Source organism: Solanum tuberosum, unplaced genomic scaffold, assembly GCF_000226075.1.
Source record: "Solanum tuberosum cultivar DM 1-3 516 R44 unplaced genomic scaffold, SolTub_3.0 scf00371, whole genome shotgun sequence".
In the NCBI taxonomy this organism is placed as follows: Eukaryota; Viridiplantae; Streptophyta; class Magnoliopsida; order Solanales; family Solanaceae; genus Solanum; species Solanum tuberosum.
This window is the reverse complement of record NW_006239294.1, coordinates 81,328-93,855: the sequence shown is the minus strand read 5'-3', so window position 1 is coordinate 93,855 and position 12,528 is coordinate 81,328. Positions and strand designations below refer to the sequence as shown.

At 37.5% G+C, this 12,528-nt stretch overlaps 1 protein-coding gene across 1 annotated transcript in view; it reads left to right on the top strand.

Moving 5' to 3' along the window:
• LOC102581695 (probable DNA helicase MCM8) overlaps window positions 1-12,522 on the top strand; it is a 17,217-nt gene extending 4,695 nt beyond the window's left edge. The window contains exons 6-17 of the mRNA XM_006361713.2: window positions 1,567-1,827; window positions 2,731-2,826; window positions 3,015-3,167; window positions 9,026-9,096; window positions 9,180-9,298; window positions 10,054-10,183; window positions 10,934-10,985; window positions 11,058-11,214; window positions 11,299-11,473; window positions 11,612-11,782; window positions 11,873-11,986; window positions 12,246-12,522. Coding sequence (XP_006361775.1) covers window positions 1,567-1,827; window positions 2,731-2,826; window positions 3,015-3,167; window positions 9,026-9,096; window positions 9,180-9,298; window positions 10,054-10,183; window positions 10,934-10,985; window positions 11,058-11,214; window positions 11,299-11,473; window positions 11,612-11,782; window positions 11,873-11,986; window positions 12,246-12,290 — 1,544 coding nt within the window. The 3' untranslated portion in view covers window positions 12,291-12,522. The remainder of the gene's footprint in view (window positions 1-1,566; window positions 1,828-2,730; window positions 2,827-3,014; window positions 3,168-9,025; window positions 9,097-9,179; window positions 9,299-10,053; window positions 10,184-10,933; window positions 10,986-11,057; window positions 11,215-11,298; window positions 11,474-11,611; window positions 11,783-11,872; window positions 11,987-12,245) is intronic.
• Window positions 12,523-12,528: the final 6 nt, after the last annotated feature.

Sequence of the window (12,528 nt, the reverse complement as noted above, 5' to 3'; positions counted from 1 at the left end):
TCCTTATAAGGCTTGGGCAATCCTCCTCCCTTTGAGCTAGCTTTTGGGGTGTGAGTTAGGCCTAAGACCTAATTTAACATGGTTAGTAATCCTGAAAGGTATAGACGGCTTGTTGGAAAGTTGAATTATCTCACAGTGACTAGACCTGACATCTCTTTTCCTGTGAGTGTTGTAAGTCAGTTTATGACTTCCCCTTGTGATAGTCATTGGGAAGCAGTTGTTCGTATTCTGCGATATATAAAGTCAGCTCCCGGTAAAGGACTACTCTTTGAGGATCAAGGCCATGAGCATATCATTGGATATACAGACGCTGATTGGGCAGGATCACCCTCTGACAGACGTTCGACATCCGGATATTGTGTTTTAGTAGGAGGTAATTTGGTGTCGTGGAAGAGTAAGAAACAGAATGTGGTTGCTCGATCTAGTGCAGAATCAGAATATCGAGCAATGGCGACAGCAACTTGTGAGCTAGTTTGGATCAAACAGTTGCTGGGAGAACTAAAATTTGGCAAAATTGATCAGATGGAACTTGTGTGTGATAATCAAGCGGCTCTTCATATCGCATCAAATCCAGTGTTTCATGAAAGGACTAAGCACATTGAGATTGACTGTCACTTTGTCAGAGAAAAGATACTCTCGGGAGATATTGTTACGAAATTTGTGAAGTCAAATGATCAGCTTGCAGATATCTTCACCAAGTCCCTCACATGTCCTCGTATTAATTACATCTGTAACAAGCTAGGTACATATGATTTGTATGCACCAACTTGAGGGGGAGTGTTAGAATAGAAATAAGTATTTCCTACTGAGAATAGGAATAGGAATAGGAATAAGAATAGGAATCCTAGTTGGAAAAGGATTCCAATGTAGTGTCTATAAATAGGGTCTCAATGTAACTATTTAGATACACAATTTAATATTATTTTTTCCCATATATTTCTCACAGTTATTAAGTACCACTGCTTTCTGCACAGAGCGGTGAGCAACAAATGATAATGCATTGTCTGAAATTTCTAATAATACAATAAGTATGAATGCTTCTTCTCTGTGTTTGCTCCGAGTCTTGGATGGATGACATCTAAACCTTTTAAGCTAATGTTGATCCAGTGACCATACAGAGTCTCCAGCTATCCTTCTTGTCAAATGAGCTATTATTTAGGAAAAGAAGGTTTAATGTCATAATATACTTGTCCATTAAGAATGCATATTAAGTAGATCAACTTATGAGTCCTCCATGATTTGGTTGCATATAACACAATGGAACTTTCGTTCATTCAAAATGATATATTGATAGAGTGCCTTGTAATAAATGATATTCGAATTAGTTATGTTTTGGTACCCTACTTTCAGTCAGAAATCACAGCTATATTGCCTTTGCCTGAATTGATTTCTGGGAGAGAAAAGTCATTATACCAATCTTGCTGTTGCACTTCGGAAAAATATAGGCCAGCGACATTGATAATGTTGCAGATGGGAAAAAAATTATGCATTTGATTTGCTGCTATATACTTCAATTTTGGTTATATATGTCAGATGTTAACTGTATGCGAACCTTGGTAAATGCAGGAAAGTCAAAAGGCAAGAATCAAGGACTTTATTATTTGTACCTAGAAGTAGTTTCTATTACAAACTCGAAGTCTCAGTCAACACCTGAGGGTTCACAAGATAACCCTAATGCTAAAGCTACAGAGCTATTTGATTTATACTCATTCTCTCCAAAGGATTTGGAGTTTATTGTTAAGTTTTCTGAAGAACATGGTTCTGATGTCTTTCGACAAATACTTCAATCTGTTTGCCCCTCGATCTACGGTCACGAGCTTGTTAAAGGTATAAATAATCATTGGGATGAGTTTTATCATTATTTTTCAGTAAGCTATCATTCCTTAAATTATTGATTTGTCCCTGCTGCATGGTGATGAACAAGAGCTAACCTGCTTGCTTTAGGACATATATCAAATGGAGAGTCTTAGAAGATGAGTTGAGGTCTTTGTATCCAATCCTCTTGTTATATGTTTGGCTTTTCTTTATATGTCACTTTCGCAGCATAGAGTAAGCCTCCGGGTTAGGACTGTTTGAATGTGGACACAGGATTAATGCCTTCCAGTTTGAATCCCATTTCATTTGGTGATGTGTGCCTTTACTGTAAAATAGATATCAACTAGATTCACATGTGTACCTGTATCTTCTTGATGCCTTTTAACACAATCACTTCATTAAAAAAAGGGTTGTACCATGTTATTTGGGATCTTTTTGGTATGTCCTAAACCAGTAGATGAAATGGCCCTGCTTGGCCAACTGCCATCATACTGCGATCAACTCAAATTGTCAATATAATGGAGTGATTCATATCTGAGGGTCTTTCCCTTCTTCGGAATTACTCTCTAGTTAGGCATGCAAAGATACCTGATTTTTGTACCCTTTACTTTCTTTGTTTACTTACTTGTTGTCATCTTTTTTTTTCCTTTCCCACTTCTTAAGTGTTTGCTTAGGTTGTTTATGTATCTTGAAACTCTTGCCACACTTTTTCATATGTTAATTATTGGTATGTGATTCATGGAAAAAAGACACACATACAATTGAAGCACTATCACATTTCTTCCTTTGTTATGTTTACATTGTGTTTGGTGGAATTTGTTTTGTTTCCATGAGCTGTTTTAAGTGGTCATGCTACAGGTACATAGATAACTTGATCCTCTTTCCTCTTTTTCTTTGTTCCTTTTCTTTGTGTAGCGGGAATTACATTAGCTTTATTTGGTGGTGTACGGAAGCATTCCATGGATCAGAATAAGGTTCCTGTGAGAGGAGATATCCACATAATAATTGTCGGTATGTGGCTATCTACCTTGTCTTCTTTTGGTCCTGCTGGAAATAAATTCGGGAAAGCGCTTTAGCTTATAAGTTAGCATTTTTCTCAAGCTAAAATATCTATTAAGAAGTCAAGTTTATCCGTTTATCTGAATATGTCACATAATTGTACAAGCTAACTTGATTAGAGCTGGTTTCTACGTTATTAGGTGATCCTGGATTGGGTAAAAGTCAACTACTTCAAGCGGCAGCTTCCATTTCTCCCCGTGGCATATATATTTGTGGTAATGCAACAACTAATGCTGGCCTTACTGTTGCTGTTGTCAAGGATCCTTTGACCGGTGACTATGCGTTTGAAGCAGGTAATGGTCTCTTTTTCTTTTAGTGTGGGAATACTATGATTTGGAAATCCACCAATCAATTGTATCTTTTTGCAGAAGGTTATATTTAAAGCAATGTATTTTTAAAGAGAAAACATAGGGTAACTAAAATGAATATTTGGGGTATCACTGTTTTATGAGAATCCTTATTTATTTATTTATTTCCTGAGGGAGGGTGTGTCTAGTAAAAAGAAGTTGAACTTAGTATAGTTCCTTGTAATCAAACAGGTGCTATTATATTGGTTACTACTTTGTATGGTTGATAGTGTCCTTTCTCACCTTCCGGATTGAGGAAAAATCAGGAATTATGATACGAATATTCCTTTAAGGACTTACTCTAGAAGAAAATATAGGCGAGCAGCATGTGGAGATAATCTATCTTAGTTTATCTGTCTTACTTTCTTTGTATTAAGTAGGATAAAATATATAAGCAGTAATTATCTATAGTAGTTATAAAGTAGAAGTTATTACCAGCAGTTATTTATAGCAATAACTGTTTCTATCTATCTGTTAGGAGTTATTTATGTTTACTATAAATATTTGTATTTTAGGAGAATTCTGAAAAGGAGTAGTTATAAAGTAGAAGTTATTACCAGCAGTTATTTACAACAGTAACTGTTTCTATCTATCTGTTAGGAGTTATTTATGTTTACTACAAATATTTGTATTTTAGGAGAATTCTGAAAAGGGAAAAATATTATTATGTCTTTATATCTGGAGATTTGTCCACTCCATACAGACATTGTTATTAGTTAATGCGGTGTTTAAGATTCTTGCACTTTATTTGACCAGTAAAGTTTCATTTTCATTTCATTTCATATCAGTTTCTATCATTTTGGTATCAGAGCAGACTGATCCAATATGGTTAATACTAGATCTTCTACTTCGCAACCACAAGAAGACGTTCCCAATGTTGAAACCCTTGCGCAACAACTATCTGCTATTGCATCAAAATTAAACACAATTGATTCATTGGCAGCAGATGTTGCTTCACTGAAAGTCCAGACCAGTCACATCCAACAAGAGGAAACCAGTTATCGAACTCGTAACAGAGGAAAAAGTGCAAATGTTTGGCAAGAAGAGGAAGAAGACATCGATAATACAAGGTGGCCAAGAAATCCTCCCCGGAGGCCATACACGAAGATGGACTTTCCCAGATTTGAAGGAGGAGACCCTAGGGGTTGGATTTTGAAGGCAGAAAAATATTTCTGCTACTATCAAACTCTAGATGAACACAAAGTTGACATTGCTGCTATGTATCTGGAAGGTGATGCGCTTGATCTTTTCTCTTGGATCAATCGTGAACAGACTTTGCTCTATTGGGAAGAACTTGTTAAAGCATTGCAAGAAATTTATGGGCCTGCAGAGTTTCAAAATCCGAACGAGCATTTGTGTAGCATCCGCCAAACTGGTTCAATACAGGAGTACCGTCAAGAATTTGCAAAACGTTCATCTAGAGTCACAGACTGGCCAGATCACTGTCTCTTGGGGGTTTTCATGAATGGGCTTAAAGAAGAACTCAAATCAGATGTGAGAATTCATAAGCCTAGAACTGTTTATAAAGCCATGAGCCTTGCAATGGAATTTGAGCAAAAAGTTAGTTCTAATCGTGGGAATAAGTCTCAATGGTCAAATCTGTCACGATCCAACACAATCCAAACTGGTTCTGCACGTGATGTTTCTTACCAATTAGTAGGCAACCAACACGTATCACGAACCAATCCGAATTTTGCACAGATGCCTCCTCGTCCTTCTCCGAATCGTGCTTGGGAGATAGAGAAGCAGAATCGCATAGCCAAAGGACTCTGTTTAGGTGTAATGAAAAATTTGCACCAGGTCACCGTTGCAAGACAGGATCTCTCACTCTTATGGAGGCAAATGACAACATTGAAAGTGGTGAATCTGGAGAACAAATGTACAAGTGACATTATTGATGATGATGCAGGTACAAATGACCTTGTGGAAATTTCATTTCACGCATTTCTAGGTAACACAACAGGCACAACAATGAAACTTCAAGGGACCTTAAATGGACGCAAGGTGCTGCTTCTGGTTGATAGTGGGTCATCCCACAATTTTATCTCGGAAAAAATTGTTGAAGAATTACAGTTACCTGCTCAAGTTGTGCCCTATTTTGGAGTTCAGATTGGCAATGGAGATATCATACGTTGCAACCGTTTGTGCCAAAATCTTGTTGTAAAATTCCCTAGATTAACTATTGATCAAGATTTTTATCCTTTCTCTGTTGGAGGAGCAGATTTGGTGCTTGGAATTAAGTGGCTTGCTTCTTTAAATACAGTTCAAGCAAATTGGAATGAGATGTTTTTGATTTTTAATTTAAATGGGAAGCGATATAAACTTCAAGGGGTTCCACAAGAATCAAATGCACCAGTTGCTTTTCAGTATTTCTCCAAGGAGGCTGATACTTCAGGTAATTCTCTACCTATTGCTATTCAAAGCGTGCTTCATAAGTTTGAATCAATTTTTGAAGAACCCAATGCCCTACCACCTTTTCGTCAACACATTCATTCTATCCCTTTGATTCCTAACTCAAGACCACCCAACATCCGTCCGTATCGTTATCCGTATTTCCAAAAATCAGAAATTGAAAAACAAGTTTGTGAAGTACTCCAAAAGGGTTTTATAAGGTCAAGTACCAGTCCATTTGCTAGCCCTGTCCTTCTCGTCAAGAAAAAAGACAATACATGGCGTATGTGCATTGATTATAGAGGTCTCAACCAAATCACTATTCCAGATAAGTACCCTATTCCAAATATTGATGAGCTTCTGGACGAATTGCATGGAGCAACTATTTTTTCGAAGATTGATTTGCGTTCTGGTTACCACCAGATACGTGTCGATCCAGCCGACATTCATAAAACTGCTTTTCGTACTCACTCTGGACATTATGAGTTTACTGTTATGCCCTTTGTCTCACTAATGCTCCTTCGATGTTCCAATGTGCTATGAATGATTTGTTCAGACCACATCTGCGCAAATTCATTCTTGTATTCTTTGATGACATCTTGGTATACAGTCAGACCTTTGAGCAACATATCAGTCACTTGGAACTTGCTCTCCAACTTCTGAGAGACAATTGTTACTATGCCAAAACTTCTAAATGCTCATTTGGGCAAGTCCACATTTCTTTTCTGGGTCATGTGATTTCAGAAAAAGGGGTTGGTGTTGATCGGGATAAAGTTCAAGCTGTCTTGGAGTGGCCAGTACCAATTAATGTGAAGGAGTTACGTGGATTTCTTGGGTTAACAGGTTATTATCGCAGATTTGTGAAGGGTTATGGAATGATGGCTCGACCACTCACTGAACTTACCAAGAAAAATGCTTTTCAATGGTCGAACTCAGCAGAGAATGCTTTCCAACTTCTAAAGCAAGCTCTAACAATTGTTTCGGTACTACAACTTCTAGATTTCACTCAACCATTTTTGGTGGAATGTGATGCTTCTTCAGAAGGAATAGGGGCTATTCTTCTTCAGGATGACCATCCTATTGCTTATTTTAGTAAGGGACTTTCTTTTTCGAGTCGTTTGAAGTCTACTTATGACCGCGAATTGCTTGCTCTTGTTTTAGCTTTGCAGAAATGGAAACACTACCTCCTGGGCCATCATTTTTATGTCCGAACAGATCATTGCAGCCTCAAGTATCTCCTTTCTCAGCGTATTACTACTAATGAGCAGCAAAGATTATTAATGAAATTGCTTCCCTTCGACTTCACAATTGTTTATAAAGCTGGGAAAGACAACTTGGGAGCTGATTCTCTTTCAAGGAGGCCATTAAATGCTGAATTTCTGGCTCTTGCTATTCCTGTGCCGATGGATTTTTCCAATTGGCAAAATGCTCTCCAAGCAGATACATATACTCGTGAGATTATTCAAGCTATTCACCATGATCCTTTCTTACAACCAGATTTTCATCTTGTGGATCAGAAACTTTATTTCAAGGAAAGGTTGGTCGTTCCGGATCAATCTTCTATTCGACAAAAGCTTCTCTCAGAGTCTCATGATACACCTACTGCCGGGCATGGAGGATATTTAAAAACCTTGAAGCGCCTTTCCTCCAACTTTTTCTGGCCAAGGATGAAGCATGATGTTAAGATCTTTGTTCAGAACTGTTTGGTTTGTCAACAAGCCAAATACCAAGCTCTAGCACCTGCTGGACTTCTTCAACCCTTGCCTATACCTGAAAGAATTTGGGAAGATGTCTCACTTGACTTCATTGTAGGACTTCCCAAATCTGGTGGTTTTGATATAATTTTGGTCGTCGTAGATCGTCTCAGCAAGTATTCTCATTTCATCCCACTTTCTCATCCATTTACTGCCAAGATTGTTGCTAAGGTTTTTTGCAGAGAAATTGTGCGTCTTCATGGCATTCCTCGATCAATTCTATCTGATCGGGATGTTATCTTTCTCAGTGCTTTTTGGTAGGAGCTTTTTCGACTTAGCCAAACAAGGCTAAGAATGAGTACCTCTTATCACCCACAATCTGATGGACAAACAGAGGTAGTTAACAGATGCTTGGAATCGTATTTACGATGCTTTGTTATGGAGCAGCCTCGTACATGGAGTCAGTGTCTACCATGGGCAGAGTTTTCTTTTAACACGGGTTTCCACTCATCCACAGAAACTACCCCATTCAAAGTTGTTTATGGTAGGGACCCTCCATTGATTTCTCCTTATGTTCATGGAGAAACACGCATTGCTGAACTTGAAGAACAACTTTTGAATCGTGATGCCATGCTGAAAATTCTCAAGGATAACCTTTTAAAGGCTCAAACTCGAATGAAACAGCAAGCTAATTCTCATCGTCGAGATGTTACCTTTCAAGTTGGAGATTCTGTCTTTCTACGTGTTCAGCCTTACCGTCAACGTTTTTGGCTCATCGCAGGTGTGAAAAATTGTCACCTCGATTTTTGGTACCATATAAAATTGTACGATGTGTTGGACCTGTAGCTTATGAACTGGAGCTTCCTGCTTCCTCCAAGTACATCCGATTTTCATGTATCTTTGCTCCGTCCAGCTCATGGTCAGCAAGCTGTTATACCACCAGCCCCCTCTTCCTCTTAATGAAGATTGGGAACTCACCATATCTCCTACTAAGATTCTTGCACATCGATGGGTTAAAGAAGCTTGTTCTTCTTCTTTGGAACTGCTCATTCATTGGGTTGACCGTCCGCTTGAAGAAGCTAGTTGGGAAAACTATGATCTCCTTGCAGATCAGTTTCCTTCTTTTCGCCTTGAGGACAAGGCGACTTTTCAGGGAGGATGCATTGATACGAATGCTCCTTTAAGGACTTACTCTAGAAGAAAATATAGACGAGCAACATGTGGAGATAATCTATATTAGTTTATATATCTTACTTTCTTTGTATTAAGTAGGATAAAATAAATAAGCAGTAATTATCTGTAGTAGTTATAAAGTGTAGAAGTTATTACCAACAGGCAACATCAGTTATTTACAGCAGTAACTGTTTCTATCTATATGTTAGGAGTTATTTATGTTTACTATAAATATTTGTATTTTAGGAGAATTCTAAAGAGGGAGAAATATTATTATGTCTTTATATCTGGAGATTTGTCCACTCCATACGGACATTGTTATTGGTTAATGCAGTGTTTAAGATTCTTGCACTTTATTTGACCAGTAAAGTTTCATTTTCATTTCATTTCATATCAGTTTCTATCAAATTACCTGTAAATTTGTCTAGCTATGCTATTTAGAAATTTGTTTTAAGAGAAATTACCGCTTCAGTCATTGCTTATAGTGATCATCTTGGTCCCAAAATGCTTAATTATACTGTTTTTGTTGCTTTTTGGCATGGTTAGGTGCTATGGTTCTTGCCGATCGTGGATTATGTTGCATTGACGAGTTTGACAAAATGTCTGCTGAACATCAGGTCTTTTTAGTTAAACGGATTTATACTGTCAACTGGTACTTCACACTTAGGATCAGGACATAATTATTTTTCCATGACTTTAGGCCTTATTGGAGGCTATGGAACAACAGTGCGTCTCTGTTGCAAAGGCAGGACTTGTTGCAAGTTTGTCAGCGCGAACATCTGTTTTAGCAGCAGCAAACCCTGTTGGTGGCCACTACAAGTATTATGAAAAACTTACATATTTTTTATTTGAATGTTATGGATGATTGGTTGAGTGATAATTGATGCCTTTAGATCCACTTTTTTGGTTATGTAAGCAAAGAAAGCAGCCAAGCACTAGATAATGCTGGACATTACAGAAGAGGGTGTATCCCCTCATACAACAAGTCATGCCATCCTCCTTATATACATTTCTTAGGTTACATTAGAGAGCTACCAAACACGAACACTTATGTTTTAACATATGTAATTGAGCAGTAACATCTCTGGCAGTGTTATCAAAAGCAAAAGGCACAAAAAAGCTTTAAGGTCTTCTGGGGCTTTAAGCGCAAAAACAATACAAATATATGTTTAGTCCAAAACTAATAATTATAAGCATGAATGACAAATAGATGAACAAAGAATTTGAATTTTTTTTACGATAAAGTAAAATATTAATTGTTTAATGTTGCCTCTTCAGAAGAGAACATGCCTTAGAACCTTTATGACGACCCTAAAGCACTCATTAAGCGAGGGTAAGTGCTCAACACGTTTTGAGCCTCACTTCAGGGCTTAAGGAGCTGTAGGATAGACTGGTGGTTAGATGTGTAACTCACAGAAGAAAGAAGATAGAAACTAAAAAGAGGAGAAAGAAGAAAGGAGAAGAATCTAACTCATATAATTATGTAAACTTAGATCATGGGAATACTTGCATTACATATTGGTCTTTTAAAAGCTATTAATCTGTGGTGGTAATGTGTGAAAAAATTCTTGCAGCCGTGCAAAAACTGTGAACGAGAACTTGAAGATGAATGGTGCTTTGCTTTCACGATTTGATTTGGTGTTCATATTACTTGATAAACCTGATGAAGTGCTGGACAAGCGACTCTCTGAGCATATTATGTCAGTAAGAGTCCTCACTCCTTTCTGCAAATGTTCGTTTATGTTGGAAAATTGATCAACTTAGTAAGAAATATCCAACTGTCAACATCGCTCCTCGAATCCTTGTTTGCTGTAGGGAGACAATTCTTGTTGCAGTAAATAATTCTTTTTTAACACCATCAGATATATGTAATCAATTTCTTTTACATTTTCTTCTTGACCAGTGTGAAACACTATCAAAATTCACTCGTTCAATGGAAATAGCTAGTTGATGCTATCCTTGAGTTATTTTTGGTAGATTAGGTGAATCATTGAAAAAAAAAAAAAAAAGATTCGGTGATCAATCATTGACCAAAAAACAATCCTGTCACTTACCCTACTACTTTTAGCATTATTTTTTTTTTTTTGATGACAAGGGAAACTCGCAGCCGCTACCCTTTGGGTGCGCACAGGGTAAAACCCCCGCTTATAGGAGAGGTAACCCGCACTAGGCAAGCCTGGTGCGACGAGCTCGACCCAGAAGGCAAACCCCTTGCTTTCGCTGGCAAGGGGTTTCGAACTTGAGACCTCCAACATGGAAGTCCCAAGCTCAAACCACTGGGCCACCCCGAAGGGTACTTTTAGCATTATTTTCTTTAGCTTATTCAAGGAAAAGGTCCTTTTTCTTTCATGCAATACAATTTGATTGAAATTTATCAGTTGATGCAATTATATGGTTATCATTTAGAGTTTATTCATGTGAAAAATTGCATGATTTAAAGCTTTTCCTTGTCAGCTTCATGCAAAAAGTGTAGAGCAGCCACCAGTCGCAAAACGGTTATGTACAGGTTTGCCCTTTGCCAATCATTATCCCAGTGGGAAATATTTTTATACAAATTGCTCATAATTTTTCTTTGCAGCCTCGCTGGATGTTAGAGAAATTGACATGAATACAAAACAGGGTTCTTTAGTTGCAAGGCTGAGACTTGACCCTAAGAAAGACAGTGGTTTTGTTCCATTGCCTGCCCCTCTTCTGCGTAAATACATTGCTTATGCAAGAACTTATATATTTCCTAGGTTGTCAAATGTGCTTTGTCTTGTGTTTGAAAGTTTTTGCTACTCTTTAAAATGCTTATTTATCTTCTGGTCATTTGGTGCAAGGATGACAAAACCAGCAGCAGAAATCTTGCAGAAGTTTTACTTGAAGTTGAGGGATCATAATACGTCCGGTGATGGTACACCGATAACAGCAAGGCAATTAGAGAGCTTGGTAAGGTTGGCAGGAGCTCGAGCTAGAGTAGATCTAAGAGAAGAGATAACTGAGCAAGATGCTCTGGTAAATTGATTCTCCGTAGTTGCTCATTTCTAATACAGTTTGTTAACAATCTTTCCAAAATCATCAAGACGTGCTATAATCTTGATCATCAAATTGCTCTATTACGATGCCCTCAAACCATGTATTCTCAATTATCAGGATGTTGTGGAAATAATGAAAGAATCATTATACGATAAGTATGTTGACGAGCATGGATTTGTGGATTTTGGACGGAGTGGGGGAATGAGTCAGCAGAAAGAAGCAAAACGGTTTTTGAGTGCCTTGCATAAGCAGTCAGAATTGCAGCAAAAGGATTGCTTTTCAATTTCTGTAAGCCATCTTTCTCATCATTGTATATTTTATGGCATAAGTACAAATGTAAGAACGAGAAAAATCCCTATAACAGTATTTATTTTTCAGGAAATATATAGTCTGGCAGATCGGATTGCATTAATGGTTCCAGATATCGACACATTCGTGGATAATCTTAATAGTGTTGGTTATTTACTAAAGAAGGGTCCCAAGACATATCAGGTATTGTGATGTCTGGCTTTTATATTTACAAGATAATCAATTTGCACTGAGAATCAAGATTATACGGTTAAGAGTTTCTTCTTTGGCCTTACTTCCTAAATGTGCACGTTATAATATACCTTTTATATCGTCATCCTCCAACCAATCACTGGAACTCATTTCTCTCGACATTACTAATGTGAAAATATGTCAAATTTTGGGTTTCGACCATCGTGCAAAAATACTCTTTTAAGTGACATCTTGAATCATTTTCATGCAGGTGCTATCTTCATCTTATTCACAAACATCAAGGTCAAGAGGATAGTCGAACAACACTAAGGCCACAACTAAATCATGTATCATTCTGTTTGTTTTCCAGAATTCGTGCCATTTTTGGCTTCTTAATGTGTTTGTAATATGTTCTTTTCATGTAAATAGTTTTAACTACGTGACCTTTTAGGTGATTCTGAAGAAATCAATACATGTATATCGAGAGCAAATATTGAGTATTTTGTTAACTCCTATACATTCATGAATAAAACCAGGTGGTTCTTTTACCATGC